The sequence below is a fragment of the Vitis riparia genome, chromosome 18, assembly GCF_004353265.1.
Source record: "Vitis riparia cultivar Riparia Gloire de Montpellier isolate 1030 chromosome 18, EGFV_Vit.rip_1.0, whole genome shotgun sequence".
Lineage (NCBI taxonomy): Eukaryota > Viridiplantae > Streptophyta > Magnoliopsida > Vitales > Vitaceae > Vitis > Vitis riparia.
Window position 1 is genome coordinate 2,503,511 of NC_048448.1, and position 18,262 is coordinate 2,521,772.

The 18,262-nt window shown below is 32.6% G+C and overlaps 3 protein-coding genes and 1 pseudogene across 4 annotated transcripts; all 4 read left to right on the top strand.

The window, feature by feature from the left end:
- Window positions 1-151: 151 nt before the first annotated feature.
- Window positions 152-4,194, top strand: LOC117906333 (metal transporter Nramp5-like). Its single transcript, XM_034819321.1, has 13 exons — window positions 152-275; window positions 369-447; window positions 558-598; window positions 691-769; window positions 858-962; window positions 1,286-1,395; window positions 1,921-2,102; window positions 2,196-2,265; window positions 2,343-2,516; window positions 2,834-2,938; window positions 3,056-3,187; window positions 3,280-3,375; window positions 3,489-4,194. The coding sequence occupies exons 1-13, from the start codon at window positions 159-161 to the stop codon at window positions 3,825-3,827; spliced, it is 1,629 nt and encodes a 542-aa protein (XP_034675212.1). The 5' UTR covers window positions 152-158; the 3' UTR covers window positions 3,828-4,194.
- Window positions 4,195-6,004: 1,810 nt separating this feature from the next.
- On the top strand, window positions 6,005-8,244 carry LOC117907618 (annotated as a pseudogene).
- A 530-nt stretch (window positions 8,245-8,774) lies between these two features.
- Window positions 8,775-9,281, top strand: LOC117907077 (transcription factor MYB44-like). The gene has a single exon (XM_034820446.1). It carries the CDS (start codon window positions 8,775-8,777, stop codon window positions 9,279-9,281), a length of 507 nt encoding a protein of 168 aa, XP_034676337.1.
- A 4,052-nt stretch (window positions 9,282-13,333) lies between these two features.
- On the top strand, window positions 13,334-17,328 carry LOC117906462 (metal transporter Nramp5-like). 2 transcript variants are annotated; one of them, XM_034819483.1, is made up of 13 exons: window positions 13,334-13,681; window positions 13,769-13,847; window positions 13,919-13,995; window positions 14,081-14,159; window positions 14,225-14,329; window positions 15,097-15,206; window positions 15,317-15,498; window positions 15,619-15,688; window positions 15,773-15,946; window positions 16,207-16,311; window positions 16,403-16,534; window positions 16,642-16,737; window positions 16,819-17,328. In XM_034819483.1, exons 1-13 carry the CDS (start codon window positions 13,607-13,609, stop codon window positions 17,203-17,205), a joined length of 1,671 nt encoding a protein of 556 aa, XP_034675374.1. In that variant the 5' UTR covers window positions 13,334-13,606; the 3' UTR covers window positions 17,206-17,328. The 2 variants fall into 2 exon arrangements, with proteins under 2 accessions (XP_034675374.1, XP_034675375.1); XM_034819484.1 differs by having other exon boundaries at window positions 13,335-13,681; window positions 13,955-13,995.
- Window positions 17,329-18,262: the final 934 nt, after the last annotated feature.

Consider the following 18,262-nt stretch of genomic DNA (forward strand, 5'->3'; position numbering starts at 1 on the left):
CTTCCTTTCTTTTTTTTTTTTTTTTTTCTTTTTTTCTTAACATAGCAATATGGAGAAGCGTGCAGCAAATGACTGTCACCCCTCGTGTGCACTCGCTATAAATACACAACCGAATTGAAGAAATTAATGCGTTGAGCCGAATAGAGAAGAAGAAGAAAATGAGAAGCCTGGAGCATCAAGTGGGTAACACAGGAAGCAAACAGATTGCTGCCTTGGACACCCCACCACCTCCATCACGCAGTCATGCTACTCATCATCTTGATTTAGATGACCAGGTCTCTCTCTCTCTTTTTAATTTCTTCTTTTGGGTTCATTTTTCTAATCTGGATTGATCATGGAGTCTGAGTTTTGCTGTTTTGATTCATTAGAAACCCGGGTGGAGAAAGTTTCTGGCCTTTGTTGGCCCTGGTTTCCTTGTCTCATTGGCGTATCTCGACCCTGGAAACTGTGAGTGTCTCCCTTTCTCTCTCCCTCTCCCTCTCCCTCTCTCTCTTTTTGGTGCTTATATATCAATGCTTCTAACCAAAGTTTTTTCTTCTTTTTTCTCCCTGTTCCAGTGGAAACTGATCTGCAAGCAGGAGCTAATCATGGGTTTGAGGTAAAGGATAGAACCAGAACCCAAAAAAAAGAAGAAAAAAATTCATTTATTTTCTTGTAACTTAGGGTGATGATGTGAATTGGTGTTATCAGCTACTATGGGTGGTGCTCATAGGATTGATTTTCGCTCTCATAATCCAATCCCTCGCTGCAAATCTCGGTGTAAGCACAGGTACAATGACCCAAAAAAATAAAAAATAAAAAAACAAAAGCAGAAAAACAAGTGTAGTTGTTAATGTTGGTTTTGTTTGTATTGGCAGGGAAGCATCTTTCAGAGCTCTGCAAGGCTGAATACCCCATAATTGTCAAGTATTGCCTGTGGTTATTAGCTGAGATTGCTGTCATTGCTGCCGATATTCCCGAAGGCACTAAACTTCAGATGATCCAGTTCTTTCAGCTTTTCTTTTTTCTTTTTAATTACGTATTTTCTCATTCAGTGGGGGAGAAGACAAATTTTCATTTATAGGAAAAAGCCAAATTAAATTTCAAACTATACTATACAAATGGTATGTGGAGATGGGTTTGTGGAAAATCAAGGGAATACCATTCTTGTTTTATATGTTCAATGAAAAAGGCAAAGATAATTAGCAAATTATTTTATAAAATTTTAAATGATAAATTAATCATTTGAAACAACTTGTATTCTATTTAAATAATATTTGAATTTAGAAACTTGTATTTGGTTCAGTGATAGGGACAGCCTTTGCACTGAATATACTTTTCAAGGTCCCCGTATGGGCTGGAGTTCTCTTCACTGGCTTCAGCACTCTCCTGCTTCTTGGCCTGCAAAGATATGGGGTAATTTTATTTCACTGCGGTCTTTGTTTTTATGAAGTATTATCAGATTTTATTTATGTTAATTGGTTAAATTAAATTATCAGTGCCCAAGTCCAAGTAGACTCCGTCACCGAGGTCTTGTTTTTATGTCATCCTTTGGTCCTTATCCGCATATTAAAGTAGATCATGTTTTGTATGTTGGTGATGTTTTTATATATATTTCTATTTTAATTTAGAAAATAATTTTTGTAAAAGTCAACAGAGACAAAATATTCATGACAATATGATAAGTTATGGTGGCACTTCCAACACTGCCCACGTGTAAAGTTTTGAAGCCTCGACCGTCCAAGAGAAAAATATATTCTAAAGTTAGAGATAACCAAGAATATTATTTATAAAATTTTCTGATAAGCAAGTTGTCCATGAAGAGATTTTGACATTCCTTTTTAGTTAATTTCTTTTATTTTTGTGATTAAATGGATCTAAATCTCACACTCCACTTCTTCACACACAGCTATTAATTTAATTGATAATTTGTGGGGACAGGTGAGGAAGTTAGAATTGTTGATAGCAGTGCTGGTATTCATAATGGCTGGTTGTTTCTTTGGAGAAATGAGTTATGTGAAGCCTCCGGCCACAGGTGTTTTAAAGGGCATGTTCATTCCCAAGCTCAAAGGCCAGGGTGCCACCGGTGATGCCATTGCCCTCTTGGGTGCTCTTGTTATGCCGTAAGATTTCTCTTCTTTTTATATCATTTAAAAAAAAAAAAAAAAGAATGTATACTTGATTCATTATTCACCTGTTTACTTTTAATTTTGCAGCCATAATCTCTTCCTCCATTCTGCTCTTGTACTTTCTAGGAAGGTGCCCAACTCAGTCCGTGGCATCAATGTAAGTTAGTATAAAAACAGACATATATTCATATTTTGGTCGTATGTTAATATATTTTATGTTGTGTAATCTTTCAGGAGGCATGTCGATATTTCTTGATAGAGAGCGGATTGGCATTATTCGTAGCATTTTTAATCAATGTCGCAGTTGTTTCCGTGTCGGGCACTGTTTGTTCTGCTGACAATCTTTCACAAGAAAACTTGGATCAATGCAATGATCTTAATCTTAATTCTGCTTCTTTTCTCCTCAAGGTCGAAATTATTATATATTAGGGTGGTATTTGTTTTTTGGTTAAATAAAAAAAATTAGAATATTTGGTTTTTTTTATTCCGTTAGAAGTAACATGTTGACATCAACCAACGTAATTAAACTGAACCTATTGATAATAAGTTCATTTTAGTTATGTTGGATGATGTCAACAAGTTACTTTTAACTGAATAAAAACATCTAAATATTTTGGTTTTTTTTATTAAGCCAAAAAACAAACACCACTTAAGTCTCTTCAACTTAAAATCTAATAACACCGGTTAGCTCATGTTCTTAAAACCAAACTTTTGATGGAGCGCAGAATGTGTTAGGAGGGTCAAGCAAGGTGGTCTATGCCATTGCGCTGTTTGCCTCAGGCCAAAGTTCCACCATCACAGGCACTTATGCTGGACAATTTATCATGCAGGTAATCACAATTTTTTATTTTTTTTTTATCATTTCTGTAATTATAAATCGATTTGGAACTTATAATTTATATAGCTTGTGCATTTGAATTATATCCCCTGGATGGTGTAAATTTTAGGGTTTCTTGGATATTAAAATGAGGAAATGGCTGAGGAACCTGATGACTAGAAGCATTGCCATTACACCTAGTCTCATTGTCTCCATTATTGGTGGATCTGCTGGTGCCGGCCAACTCATTATCATTGCATCAGTGCGTAACTCTCCTTATGTCTTTCTCGGTTGGATTATATCTATATTAATCAAATTAAACAAAGTCCTAATGTTTCTAATGACATCTTGCAGATGATTCTCTCATTTGAACTTCCATTTGCACTGATCCCACTCCTGAAATTTAGTAGCAGTAACACCAAGATGGGCCCTCATAAGAATTCAATATACGTGAGTTCTATTTAATAATGTTACATATGGTTTCCTTCAAGCCCAACTAAATCAAACTCTCTTTGCAGTAGAATTTAGACTAAGGTAGTGTTATGAAACACTTATGGTTGCAGGTCATAGTAATTTCGTGGATCCTGGGATTCGGAATCATCGGCATCAATATTTATTACCTATCCACCAGCTTCGTAGGTTGGCTGCTTCACAATAATCTCCCCAAGGTGGGAAATGTGTTCATTGGGATCCTAGTATTTCCCCTCATGGCTATATATATCCTCGCAGTCATCTATCTCACCATCCGGAAAGACACTGTGGTGACATTCATCGAACCAGAAAAGAATGATCCGAACGTCCAAAATCATATGGAAAATGGGTTCGACCAGACTGATGGAGTGTTCGAATTAGGCCATGTTCCATATAGAGAGGATCTTGCTGACATCCCATTACCAAAGTAATTAGGAGAGTTTATGGGAGAAGAGTGTTGCCAGGAAGGAGGAGCTCCTGATGACTGGTTGTTGTGCTAGCGATCAGTGATATGTATGTGATTTGTGCAATGCCATATGTAGCTTTTCTCAAACAGAAGTATCAGTACAAGTTTTTATGTTGTTGTATTGTAGTAGTGGAAGGCAATACGTATACAGTGGAATAATCAAGTCTACCTTGAAGAAAACGAATAAATAGGGTTCCTCTTGATGTGATGTGTTGCGATTAATAAGACTGAAGAAAGGTTGGTCTAGCACAACACCGCCAATCAGCATTCAAAGTAATTCATTAATTCCATGGCCTTGACAAAGTTTATATAAATCAATTACATGGTACTTATATATAACGTCTTCTCAATTTTCTAATTTTGTTAGTTTATTAAATTTTTATATCATCATAATTTGAATTTAGTATTGGTAGATTCTATGTGAAAGGAGGTTGGTCAAACTCGTATTGGTTCATCTTGACTCAAGGGGAAAGTGGAGCGAATTGAAAAGAGATTTAGGTTGGAGCAATTGCTAAGGACATGTTTGAGACTGTTTTTAAGAATAATTTTTTATTTTTAAAACAAAAATCATAAAAAATAGGTTTAACAACCAAAAAATGTTTTTTATTTTTTGTTTTTAAGAATAGAAAATAAGGTGTTGTTAAAGAATTTTTTTAGTTGTTTTTACTTATTTTATGAAGGTTGTTTTAAGAAATAATTATACAAACATATAGAATGATTAAAAATAAAATACTAAATATAAAAATTATTTTTAAAACACATTTAAAAATAAATTAAAAACATTTTAAATTTTCAAACAAACTTTTGTTTTTAAAAAATTAGAAAACAGTTTTCAAAAACTATTCTTAAAAACAATTTTTCAAAATTGTTTTTGAAAATAATTACTAAACAATTCCTTAACTTTTTCTTTCATTAGTATGTCTTTTAAGGCTTATTCCCATAAAGAACATTTGGATCTATAAAAACTAATTTTATGATGTAATGTGAGTATGTATGACAATGGGGTGAGTTTTTTTTTCGGGTACCCGCCTTGCTTTTAATGGGATGAGTTTCAAATTTAAATAAATAGGTTTGAGATTTTTTTAAAACTTGGGACAGGTTCAGGGTGGGGTCGAATATTGTCTTGTCCTACTCTGTCTTGCCCTGCCCCAATTATATAAAATTAAGTTAATTTAATTTTTATTTTCCTATTTTTAATGTATCGATAATAATAAAAATAATAAAATACTTTTCAATAAAATAAGTTATAAAAAAATTATAAAAATTAATTAATTATAAAATATATTTATTTTAATATAATTAAAAATTTTAAATTTTTTTCAAAAAAAATTTAAAAAAAATTCAAAAAAATGTTAAACTGGGCTTCTCATACCCGTCTCATTTTATTTTTTTAATGGGATGTAAATGAAAATTATTTTGAATAAACGGGATAAGGGCAACTGGTCCCAAACCTGCCTTGTTACCATTAGTAAATATGAGTTATTGAGATGGTGTTGCCTGTATGCGGTCCAATGAAGAGGATGACTAATAATATGCAGGCTAGCAATTAAGAGGATGTCATTTATATATAGACTAATAATATGCTATCATGCATCTATTCAATTGATTCAACCATTTCTTATATTAATGGTGTAGGGTAGACCAAACCTACTACCAAAAAGCACCAAACCTAATTGGACATTCGGAACCTATCCCTAAAGTTTAGGTTATGTACTATCAAATGTAACTTCAAAGGTGATATAGATGATAATGAAATAACATTAAGCTTAATTTACTCCTCTCAAGAGTAAGGTAGCCGTAACTAGTATGAGATATGCTCGTGATGAGCTAAATGGATTAGTGCAATACAAATATGTCAAGTGAAAAAGTGATACGACCTCTAATCACCGATCATAACGTGTTAAGGCCTCTTTCCAAGAAGGTCTCTTTCCAATCACAATAATAAGTGAATGGCTATACCTAAGAATGATAATAGGGTGGATTTTTTCGGGAACTCATCCCGTCTTGTATGGGAAGAATAAAAAATTTTAAATGATAAATTAATCCACGCAAGATGATGAAACATTGAAGAATAAAAAATTGAAATAACTTGTGTTCTATTTAAATAATATTTGAATTTAAAAGCTTGTGTTTGGTTCATTGATGGGGACAGCCTTTGCTCTGAATATACTTTTCAAGGTCCCCCTATGGGCTGGGGTTCTCTTCACTGGCTTCAGCACTCTCCTGCTTCTTGGCCTGCAAAGATATGGGGTAATTTTATTTCAATGAGGTCTTTGTTTTTAACTTCTTATGAAGTATTATCAGATTTTATTTATGTTAATTGTTTAAATTATCAGTGCCCAAGTCCAAGTTGATTCCTTCACTGAGGTCTTGTTTTTATGTCATCCTTTGGTCCTTATCCACATATTAAAGTAGATGTTTTGTATGTTGGTGATGTTTTTATTATTCTATTTTTAGAAAATAATTTTTGTAAAAGTCAACAGAGACAAAATATTCATGACAATATAATAGGTTATGGTGGCAATTCCAGCACCGCCCACATGTGAAGTTTTGAAGCCTAGACAGTCCAAGAGGAAAACAGATTCTAAACTTAGAGAGGCATGCTTTATAATATAACTAGGAATATTTATAAAATTATCTGATAAGCAAGTTGTCCATGAAGAGATTTTGACCTTCTTTTTCAGTGAATTTCTTTTATCCAAAATTTAATTGATAATTTGTGAGGACAGGTGAGGAAGTTAGAAATGTTGATAGCAGTGCTGGTATTCATAATGGCTGGTTGTTTCTTTGGAGAAATGAGTTATGTGAAGCCTCCAGCCTCAGGTGTGTTATAAAGGGCATGTTCATTCCCAAGCTTAAAGGCCAGGGTGCCACCGGTGATGCCATTGCCCTCTTGGGTGCTCTTGTTATGCCGTAAGATTTCTCTTCTTTTATATCATTTTTAAAAAAAAATTAAGAATGTATACTTGATTCATTATTCACCTGTTTATTTTTAATTTGCAGCCATAATCTCTTCCTCCATTCTGCTCTTGTACTCTCTAGGAAGATGCCCAATTCAGTCCGTGGCATCAATGTAAGTTAGTAGAACATTATGTATAAAAACACAAATATATTGATAAACATGTTAATATATTTCTTGTTATGTAATATTTCTTTCAGGAGGCATGGATATTTCTTAATAGAGAGCGGATTGGCATTATTTGTAGTATTTTTAATCAATGTTGCAGTTGTTTCCAAGTCGGGCACTGTTTGTTCTGGTGACAATCTTTCAAAAGAAAACTCGGATCGATGCAATAATCTTAATCTTAATTCTGCTTCTTTCCTCCTCAAGGTCAAAATCACTATATATTAAGTCTTCAACTTAAAATCTGATAACATAAGTTACCTCATATTGTTAGATATAAACTTTTGATGGAGTGCAGAATGTGTTGGGAGGGTCAAGCAAGGTGGTCTATGCCATTGCGCTTTGCCTCAGGCCAAAGTTCCACCATCACAGGCACTTATGCTGGACAATATATCATGCAGGTACTTAACAAAAAAGATTATCATCATTTGTGTAGTTATAAATCAATATGAACCTTATAATTTAGTTTATGCATTTGAATTATTTCCATGGTGTAAATTTTAGGGTTTCTTGGATATTAAGATGAGGAAATGGCTGAGGAACCTAATGACTAGAAGCATTGCCATTACATCTAGTCTCATTGTCTCCATTATTGGTGGATCTGCTGGTGCCGGCCGACTCATTATCATTGCATCAGTGCGTAACTCTCCATATTTTTTTCCCCGGTTGGATTATATCTATATCAATCGAACTAAACAAAGTGGTAATGTTTCTAATGACATTTTGCAGATGATACTATCATTTGAACTTCCATTTGCACCAATCCCACTCCTGAAATTTAGTAGCAGTAACACCAAGATGGGCCCTCATAAGAATTCAATATACGTGAGTTCTATTTAATATTAATGTTACATATGGTTGATCATTTGCTAAGAATTAAGAGTAAGGTAGTGTTATGAAACAATTATGGTTGCAGATCATAGTAATTTCGTGGATCCTGGGATTCGGAATCATCGGCATCAATATTTATTACCTATCCACTGGCTTCGTAGATTGGCTGCTTCACAATAACCTCCCCAAGGTGGGAAATGTATCCATTGGGATCATAGTATTTCCCCTCGTGGCTATATATATCCTCGCAGTCATCTATCTCACCATCCGGAAAGACACTGTGGTGACATTCATCGAACCGGAGAAGAATGACCCGAATGTTCAAAACCATATGGAGAAAGGGTTCGACCATACCGATGGAGTGTTCGAATTAGGCCATGTTCCATATAGAGAGGATCTTGCTGACATCACTTTACCAAAGTAATTAGGAGCATTTATGGGAGAAGAGTGTTGCCAGGAATTAAGGAGGAGCTCCTGATGACTGGTTGTTGTGCTAGCGATCAGTGATATATATTGATTTGTGCAATAATCAGTGGACGACAGTACATATACAGTGGAATAATCAAGTCTACCTTGAAGAAAATAAATAAATAAGGTTCCTCTTGAATAGGAATGGAAACAGGGCGGGTTTGGGACGAGTCAACCCATCCCAACTCCGCCCCGTTTATTCAAAACAAATCACATCCCCATTCCATTTAAAAAATTAAACAGGGCAGGACGGGGTGGGTATGATAAATTCCCATACCTGCCCCGCCCGTTTTTTTTTTTTTTTTAATTCATAATTGAAACCGGCGAGAGAGGGCTTACTTTTTGAACTGAACTGTGATCAAGAACCACTGGAACTCAACTTTGAAGAGGAAGTTCGCGGCGGAGATCGAAAAAGTGACAACGCCTGTGTCGGTTGATAACGAAGGATCGCGGCCTGAGAAGAGGCAATCAAGCGGTGGCGGCCCCTCGATGGCAGCAACGGGGCTTTGCTTAAGCCCTGGCAATCCTACTAGATCTGATGTAAGCGACACTGGCTTTCCCGTAGTTTCTTCTCCAAATCTGTATCGACCTATGGCAAGAATTGGAGCAGTCCAAGTGCCTCCTCAGCAGTTTGAGCCATCCTCGAAGAAAGACGATCCTCCAACAGCGCTCACCCTCTCCCTCCCAAGAACTGAGACCTACAAGAACGAGTACGAATCTCCACCTCTCGACTCTGCTCCTCGCCACAACAAGGTGGCGTCTCCAAATAATCAACCAGCTCTGACCTTCGCTATGTCGGAGAATCTTGAGCCGATGATCTTCGGTACAAACTTTTTCCTTATGGTACAAGACATGATCAAGATTGAAGTGAGGAACTACATGTTAGGACTTGAAATCAACGGGATATGCTCGCAGAGTGAGGGAAATATCATAAATGCTGCCATTAATCGCATTGGAGAAGGGTTCATATTTGTCTTAAAACCAAATTTTTGTTGAAAATAAAAGGTTGCAAACTAAGTGAGATATAGCTACATTTTTTGAAAAAAAAAAAAAAAAAAAAAAAAAAAAGGAGATTTTGATCCTAAGGATTCTAGATGATTTTTTTTTTAAATAAAAAAAAAATTCAAGGGGATCTTTTGAGAAAAGCATTTTCCTTTAAAATAGAAAGAAATTAATTTGAAAACAACAAAATAAAATAAACAACATACCAAGCAAAACAAAAGAAAACAAAATGGCAAAGTAAAATTTTTTATAACTAAGGAAACTAAAGTGGTGAGATAAGGACTAATCATTATTATTTTCCGATGGCTTTCGAAGATTAAATTTAACAAAGGCCTACCGAAACAATAAACTCTTAATATTTAGATCAAATAAACTAACGAAATATTCATCAAGAATTAACAACTAGGATTCAAGAAACACATAAATTGAGAATAACAATAAGAATTAACATAAGATCAACTAAACACACAAACACCACTATACTAAAAAAAATAAATTGGAACTATGTTAAATCAAAATTAAACTTTATCTAATAATATTAATTAAATTACTGTATTAAAATCACAAACACATCCAAAGTAAAGAGCAAATTAAAACTAAATTAGACCGTAATTAAAAAAACATGAACTTTTCTAACGGGGTTAATTAAACTAAGGAATTAAAATCACAAACAAATCAAAACATAAAAGATAGACTAAAATTGAATTAAATTGAAATTAAAAGTAAGAACTTTTCTGATAGAAACAATTAAACTAACGAATTAAAACCGTAAACACGTCTAAACATAAAAGATAAATTAAGACTAAATTCAAATTAGAATTAAAAAAAAAAAAAAAAGAATTTTAACACGTGGAAACCAATAGATTAACAAACTAAAATAATAAAAAAACACTTAACCTAAACAGATAAATTAAAACTAAATTTAAGTAAAATTAAAGTTATCAACTTAATCACATGAGTTAAAAAATAGAATTAAACTAAAATTTAAATTTTCAACATCTTACATTATTAAAAAAATAACCAAACCAAGATTTAAGCTTCCTCAATTTAATAGGAATCAAAATCAGGACTAAACAAAAAATTAAGTTTTTTTTTTAATTAAATATGAATTAAAAATTAAACTAAAAGAAAATTAACTTACCTTTTCTGAAGATGAGTGTGGGCTGCGAAGGCATTTTCCGAAGTGCAGTCCTGTGCGTGGTGCTGCTGTCCTCCTTGCTTCCCAAATGGTGCGGCCGGTTTTTTTTTCTGTCAAAGCAGCGTGATCTCCCTATTAAAACTAGGTGCCGCAGTGAGTAACGGAGATCCTCTTCCACATGGCAATGTGTGAAAGTGGTGTTTTAATTTTATGTACATTACAATTTAAAAAATATTAACAAACTTTAAAAAAAAAACAACTTACCAAATAATTGGCATTAAAACAAAGTTTATATTAAAAACACTTTTAAAAAAATTAATTTATCTACATACTTACCACTAAAAAAACTTTATATTCAAACAATTTTAAATTTCTATTTTCTTAGCACCACTAAAAAAATTATATTGAAACACTTTTTTAAGAAAATTAACTTACCAAGAATATATTAAAAGCACTTTAAAAAATAACTTATTAAAAAATTTATTTATGCACACACCACTAAAAAATTTATACTAAAAGTATTTAATAACAACAATAATAATAATGATAATGACAAAAAGAGATAATATAACCGATCACATGCAATTTTCTTAAAAATAAATAATTAAATAAAATAAATATATAGGTAAATAAATAAGAAATCAAGCACATGGAAGTGTTAAAAATGCAAATCATACGAATTACGTAAGCCATGCAAAGGTGATCTAAATGGGCTAGACGTGCCTAGGTAGTCAGGCGTACCTAAATGGGCTTACAGGTGCCTAAATAGGCATAAGAGGCCTAAAAAGGCTTAGAAAGGTTTTTAAGTGACCTAGGGTGTGTCTAAGTGAACTATCCCTAAAGGAAAAAACTTAGATCTAACTCGGGACTACTAAGGGTCATAATGAGGGGTCAAATAAATCCCTGAACCAGTTCTCAAGGTGGCTCATGAAGGTAGCTTGTATGAGCAACAATGGGCCACCAGATAAACAACTATAGAGTATCAAACAAACACCTAATAGGTCATGTGCTAAGATGACAAAATTGAGGGTCTACACACTACATATAAAAGTTATTTTTAAAAATGTTAAAAACAAGTTAAAAACATTTTAGGTTTCAAACAAACTTTTATTCTACAAAAATTAAAAAACAATTTTTAAAAACTATTCTTAAAATCTATTTTTTATAATTGTTTTCGAAACTATAACAAACAAGTCTTTAACATTTTTTTATTGGTCTGCCTTTGCCTTTTAAGGCCTATACCCATAAAGAACATTTGGATCTATAAAAACCAAATTCACGTGCTACTAACCCCATTAAGAGGATGTCATTTACATATAGACTAATAATATGCTATCATGCATATATTCAACTGATTGAAGGGAAAAATATGTAGTAACATTTATACGTGTCCTATTGAGACAAGCTTGACAACACTTGGACCAATTTCATCTCGATAGGTTGCTTAACCATTTCTTATACTAATGGCACAGGGTATACCAAGCCTACTACCAAAATGTGCTTCCAGAACCTATTCCTAAAGTTTAGGTGATGTGCATCAAATGTAACTTAAGCTTAAGCTACTCGTCAAGAGTAAGGTAGACATAACTAGTTTGAGATATCCTCACAAGAGCTAAATGGATTAGCATAATACAAATATGTGAAGTGAAAAAGTGATATGACCTCTAATCACCTATCATAATATGTTAAGGCCTTTTTCTAATCACAATATTAAGTGAATGCACCTATGAATGATAATGGAGCGGGTTTTTCGGGAACTCGTCTCATCCTACCTCTAATGGGAAGAGTTTGAAATAAATATAAACAAATCCATGACATATTTGGAAAGTTGTTAAAAACCCAAGATGGAAGCAAATATAACTTTTTCCTACCTTGATTATATATAATTTTAAATAAAAAATTATATTAGTTATTTTTTTTTTCATTTAAAAAAATTAAACTTAAATAAAATATTATTTTTCATAAAAATAAATTATAAATATTTATAATATTTTTATTTATAAATTATTTTTATTTTAATCAAATTTAAAATTGAAAAATGCTAAAAAAAATTAAGCCGGGTTGGGGCAGGTATGAGAATTTTATATATTTGCTCCGTCTTATTTCAATAATTTTTTGTTTAATAGGGATGATAATATATATAAATAAATGGGATGAGGTTGGCACGAGAATGATGACCCGTCTCAAAAATCCCCACCTAAACCTTAAGATGAGTGTAGAGATTTCCCTAATAAAGGAAATTTTGACAAATTAAAATTAAGAAAATTTTGATATCAACTAACTAATGATTAGCAATTAACACATGGAAAAATTAGGAACATGAAACTTGTGAAACATGGATTTCTAATTAGCAAGGTTTGAGAGATTGAAATTCCCTAATACGAATCATTCAATGATTTGCCCAAAAATAATAATATTAAAATACAAATTTCTAATAATAAAGTTAGAAAAATTGAAATGATCTAATTTGAATTCATTTAATAATTTGTCTAGAAGTGAAAATACATATCAATTCGAAAGCTCCAAAGAATACTGCCAAAAATTTTGTATTATATATAATTGCATGGTACCTTCATGAAAAATAAATTTTAAAAACTAATTTTCAAATTTGAGCCCTTAAATAGAGTTCTATTATTGAAAATAATCAAGGAATACTTTTAAGAATCGTTTTTAAATACTAATTTTTTGAAAATATTTCTAAACAAATTTTTTATGTCCCTTTCTTTTAAAAATTACAAATTAATTGTTGCGAGGTTTCGGAAATGGCATTATTGAAAGCAATTGACAACTATTTTTAAAAATTATTCTTACATACTAGTTTTTAAAAACTATTCTAAAAAAAAGTTCCTAACTAGCTAGTTTTTTTTTTTTTTTTTAATTTCTCTTTCCTATAAAAATTGCAATTTTGTTCACTTCTCAAGAAAAATCCAATAAATTAAAAGATGAAATGAGTCTTGAAATTGACAGAATCTGCATTGAATTTAAGAAAATTTTGTGAATTTCTTAATAAAGTTTTAATTTATTTTCCATTGGAGAGAATAACCAAGGAGATAGCTAGTTCGGTGTGGGGAGATACAGAAATGTCAGTGGAAGAGAACCTTTTCTTCGAGAAGGGTGGTGAGGCTTCACTGTAACCACACACTTGAATGTGTTAAGAGAGAGTAGAGAGTAGAGAGAAGAAATGGGAAGCCTGCAGGAATCTAGTGATTCAGGAAGATCATGCTGTGATGCTCATCGTCTTGATTTAAATCACCAGGTATATCTCTCTTTTCTTCTTCGAGTTCCTAGTATCGATTTCTCGAATTGGGATGGACTCTTTAAGTTTTTCTGTTTGTTTCCGTAGAAACCCGGATGGAGAAACTTTCTGGCGTTCGTTGGCCCTGGTTTTCTCGTCTCATTGGCTTATCTCGACCCAGGAAATTGTAATTCTCCCCCTGCTCTCTCTCTCTCTTTTTCTTTCTTGGAGGTCACATATTAATCATTTTCATCCAAGCCTTTTTCTTTTCTTTATTTCTTTTTCATGTCACAGTGGAAACTGATCTACAGGCAGGATCCAATCATGGATACGAGGTAAAGGAAATTGTGACCAAAAAAAAACACCTATAATTTGAACCAAAAAAAATTAGCAAGTGATGGTGTGAATTGGTGTTATCAGCTGCTGTGGGTGGTGCTCATCGGATTGATATTCGCCCTCGTAATCCAATCACTTGCCGCAAATTTGGGTGTGATCACAGGTAGAATTAATACAAAAAAAATCATCTAGATCGAAGTTGACATTGTTGGTTATGTTTGTTGTCAGGGAAACATCTTTCAGAGCTATGCAGGGCAGAGTACCCAAAATATGTCAAGTATTGTTTATGGTTGTTAGCTGAGATTGCCGTCATTGCCGCTGATATTCCTGAAGGCATGTTATTTCTCTTTTCTTTTTCTAAATTCTTTTTAATTTCATTTAATTCATGAAATAAAACATTCTCCTTTTGGTTCGGAGAAGAGATATTAATGTTATGATTGATGTAGTGAGTGTTTTGTAAGCCCACTTAATAATAATTTAAAGTAGTTTAATAACTTATTAAGTAAATTAAGTAATTTTAGTAAAAAAAAACTTAATGATATGAGTTAAACTCAAAAAACAATTTTAAGTAATAAATAAAAAAAATTATTTTTAAGTTTATATATTTATTTTAATTTTTACCCTTATTTATCCTAATTACTTTTATAATCTTTTTTGTTATTTCACAACTTCTGTTGTTACTCAATTTCATTTACATTAGTTATAATTTATGAAAATAAATATGTGAATTTGATTATTTAAAATAAAATTTTAAGTTAGTTTTATCGAATAACCTTAATAGTTAAAGTAAGAATTAAGTAATAAATTTTAAGTCAATAACTTAAATATAATTGAACTTCAAATCAATTTAAATTATTAAATAATAAGTATTAAGTTTTACCACTTTTTTAGTGTAAACTTTTTTTTTATAATTAAAAGTAATACAACTTATTTGTAAATTAGGTAAGGAAATGACATTTTTCCGAAAACTGGCATTAGAAAAATTATGAGAATAATGTTCAAATTCTAGATTATGGAAAATGTTATATACATTGGTATTTTCTCTCTCCACATTTTAGTTTTTGTTTTTGTTTTAAAAGTTGTATTTATATTTGATGTAGTGATAGGGACAGCCTTTGCATTGAATATACTTTTCAAAGTACCAGTATGGGCTGGAGTGCTCTTCACAGGTTTGAGCACCCTCTTGCTTCTTGGCCTCCAGAGATACGGGGTAATCTTTAATTTCATACTATGATGTCAAGAAAATTTTCATCTTTTACCTTATTTATTTATTTATTTATTATGGTTCTGTTGAATTGAATTGGTGATTGGAGGGGTCAGGTGAGGAAGTTGGAAATGTTGATAGCAGGGCTGGTATTCATAATGGCAGGGTGCTTCTTTGCCGAAATGAGTTATGTGAAGCCTCCGGCTTCAAGGGTGATAAAGGGCATGTTAACCCCCAAACTCAAAGGTTCGACCGCCACCACTGATGCCATTGCGCTTTTCGGTGCTCTCGTCATGCCGTAAGATCTCCCTTCTTTTATATGATTCTGAAATTGCTATTTTAAGTCAAATTATGTTCATAAAATGTCCCAATTTGATTACAAATTCTCTTATTCACACTTGTTGTCTTTTAATTTCAGTCACAACCTCTTTCTCCATTCTGCCCTTGTACTCTCTAGGAAGGTCCCCAATTCAGTCCGTGGCGTCAATGTAAGTTTAGGAAAAAACAAATATTCTGAGTATTTAGGTTATTCATTTTTTAATTATTTTTTGTATGTTTTGTAATTTTTTCAGGACGCATGTCGATATTTCTTGATAGAGAGTGGAATGGCATTGTTTGTAGCATTTTGTATCAATGTTGCAGTTGTTTCTGTGTCGGGCACTATTTGCTCTGTGAACAATCTTTCCAAAGAAAACATGGATCAATGCAGTGATCTCAATCTTAATTCTGCTTCTTTCCTCCTCAAGGTTCAAATTATTATTAATTAATAGTATGTTTGATAATTATTTTTATTTAAAGTATTTTTAATGAAAGTGTTTTCTATAAAGTGTTTCTCCTAAAGCACTTTAAGTGATTTTTTTTACTTTCTGAATTCTGTCAAATGTCTAATTTTCTTCAAAATGATTTTTAGGCCAAAAAGTCTTCTAAAATTACCATTAGATAGACTCTTAATTCTTCAAATTAAAATCTATTGTATACTTACCAACAAACTTTTGATGGGGTGTAGAATGTGCTGGGAGGGTCAAGCAAGGTGGTCTATGCTATTGCATTGTTTGCCTCAGGCCAAAGTTCCACCATCACAGGCACTTATGCTGGACAATATATCATGCAGGTGCCAAAAATATTGATATCCATCGTTTGTCTAACTAAAAATTGATATTTGCATTTGAATCATTAGGAATAATGGGTGATGTAAATTTTAGGGTTTCTTGAATCTTAAGATGAAGAGATGGCTAAGGAACCTAATGACTAGGTGCATTGCCATTACACCTAGCCTCATTGTCTCCATTATTAGTGGATCTGCTGGGGCTGGCCGACTCATTATCATTGCATCAGTGGGTAACTCTCCATGGTATATCTTTCATTCTTAGTTAGATTATTTTCAATTTAATCAATTAACTAAAACATCTTCATGGGTTTTTTATTTTTTTTATTTTTTCAGATGATACTGTCATTTGAACTTCCATTTGCTCTAATCCCACTCCTGAAATTCAGTAGCAGTAGCACCAAGATGGGCCCTCACAAGAATTCAATATATGTGAGTTTAGAATTTAGGGTGTTCTTCAAATCCATTAGGTTTAATTAGACTAATAGTGTTGTGTGAAAATTATGGTTGCAGGTTATAGTGTTCTCATGGATATTGGGATTTGGACTGATGGGCATCAACATTTACTACTTAGCCACAGGCTTTGTGAATTGGCTACTCCATAATGATCTTCCCAAGGTGGGAAATGTGTTTATTGGGATCATAGTGTTTCCTCTCATGGCAGTCTATGTCCTTGCAGTCCTCTATCTCACCTTTCGAAAAGACACTGTGGTGACCTTCATTGAAGCAGAGAAGGATGAGCACAGTGCCCGAACCCATGTGGAAAAAAAGCTTGAAGCAGAGAAGTATGATCAGAGTGCCCGAACCCATGTGGAAAAAAAGCTTGACAATTCCAATCAAACGTTTGAATTAAGCCATCTACACAGAGAGGATCTTATCGACATCCATCTACCAAATTAATCAGTTGAATTTTCAAGAGAAGACTGCTACTAGGAAGGAATGGTGATTGCTTTTGGTTCTTGTACGTCATTGAATGTTGTTCTCATTAGTTATAAGTTCAGAAGAAAATGCAGTGGAATTTAATCATGAGCGAATAATTTTTAAGTTCCTTTGGATGGAGACTCCTGTAATTGATAAAATTGAAGGTGAGGTTGACAAAGGGCATATAAATTTGACATATAGAGAAGTAAGGATGTGCCTTTCTCATCTTCAAATTTTCTCCAAGTGCTTTTGTCTAAGTTGTTACAAAGCACCTTAATATAAATCTTTCAAAATCATACAAAAAAAATGAGATTAAAGTTAGTTTGGTAGTGCTTTTGAAAATTAACCTCCCATATTTTTTTAAGCCTTATTTGGACAAAAATCTCCTTATTATTTTTTTTGAAAAAATAACTCTCCCTTTTAAAACTTACATGTAAATACTTAAAATGATAAAAAATATTTATGTCCAAAGTAGATTACTTTTCAAATATATATATGGAAATGATTAAATTCGTAAATTTGGGATCATTTCATCCTTTTTAACCGATTAATTCTTTTTTAAATGGATTACACGATTAGATTTTTTTAAAAAATATTAAGTACTTCATTTCTTATTTGAGATAAACTTAAGAACTACTAGGATGCCTAAGAAATGTTTTAGAAAATAATTCCCAAAAAATAGTTTGTAATCATTTTTAAAATAAACTTTTGTTTAAAAAGATAAACTTAAATTGGAAAATTATTACCATCAAAATAATAGCTGGTAAGATAGAGACAAGAAGTAAGTCTGTTGAAGCCCATGAAGAGGACCCGAGCCCATACTGGAACTTTGAAAAGTATATTCAGTGAAAAGTTGTCCCTATCACTGCAGTCAAATACAACCTTTAAAAAAAAAAAAAATTGCATGTATTTAACATTTTTCATAAATATCTAACAGCATTCTGATAACTCATGTCATGGAACTTTTAAAATGCCTACACCAATTCCCTAGAGACATCCACCTTAAATAGCTACTGCTTCAACCTCACTGTACCTA

What these genes read in the sequence shown, in the direction of transcription:
- LOC117906333 (XM_034819321.1), top strand. Translation starts at nt 159, where the DNA reads ATGAGAAGCCTGGAGCATCAAGTGGGTAACACAGGAAGCAAACAGATT. An exon ending in TTGGGTGCTCTTGTTATGCC is followed by an intron (nt 2,103 to 2,195) that starts GTAAGATTTCTC and finishes TTAATTTTGCAG; the next exon opens with CCATAATCTCTTCCTCCATT. An exon ending in ACTCAGTCCGTGGCATCAAT is followed by an intron (nt 2,266 to 2,342) that starts GTAAGTTAGTAT and finishes GTAATCTTTCAG; the next exon opens with GAGGCATGTCGATATTTCTT.
- LOC117907077 (XM_034820446.1), top strand. Translation starts at nt 8,775, where the DNA reads ATGGCAGCAACGGGGCTTTGCTTAAGCCCTGGCAATCCTACTAGATCT.
- LOC117906462 (XM_034819483.1), top strand. Translation starts at nt 13,607, where the DNA reads ATGGGAAGCCTGCAGGAATCTAGTGATTCAGGAAGATCATGCTGTGAT. An exon ending in CTGGACAATATATCATGCAG is followed by an intron (nt 16,312 to 16,402) that starts GTGCCAAAAATA and finishes TGTAAATTTTAG; the next exon opens with GGTTTCTTGAATCTTAAGAT. An exon ending in GACTCATTATCATTGCATCA is followed by an intron (nt 16,535 to 16,641) that starts GTGGGTAACTCT and finishes TTATTTTTTCAG; the next exon opens with ATGATACTGTCATTTGAACT.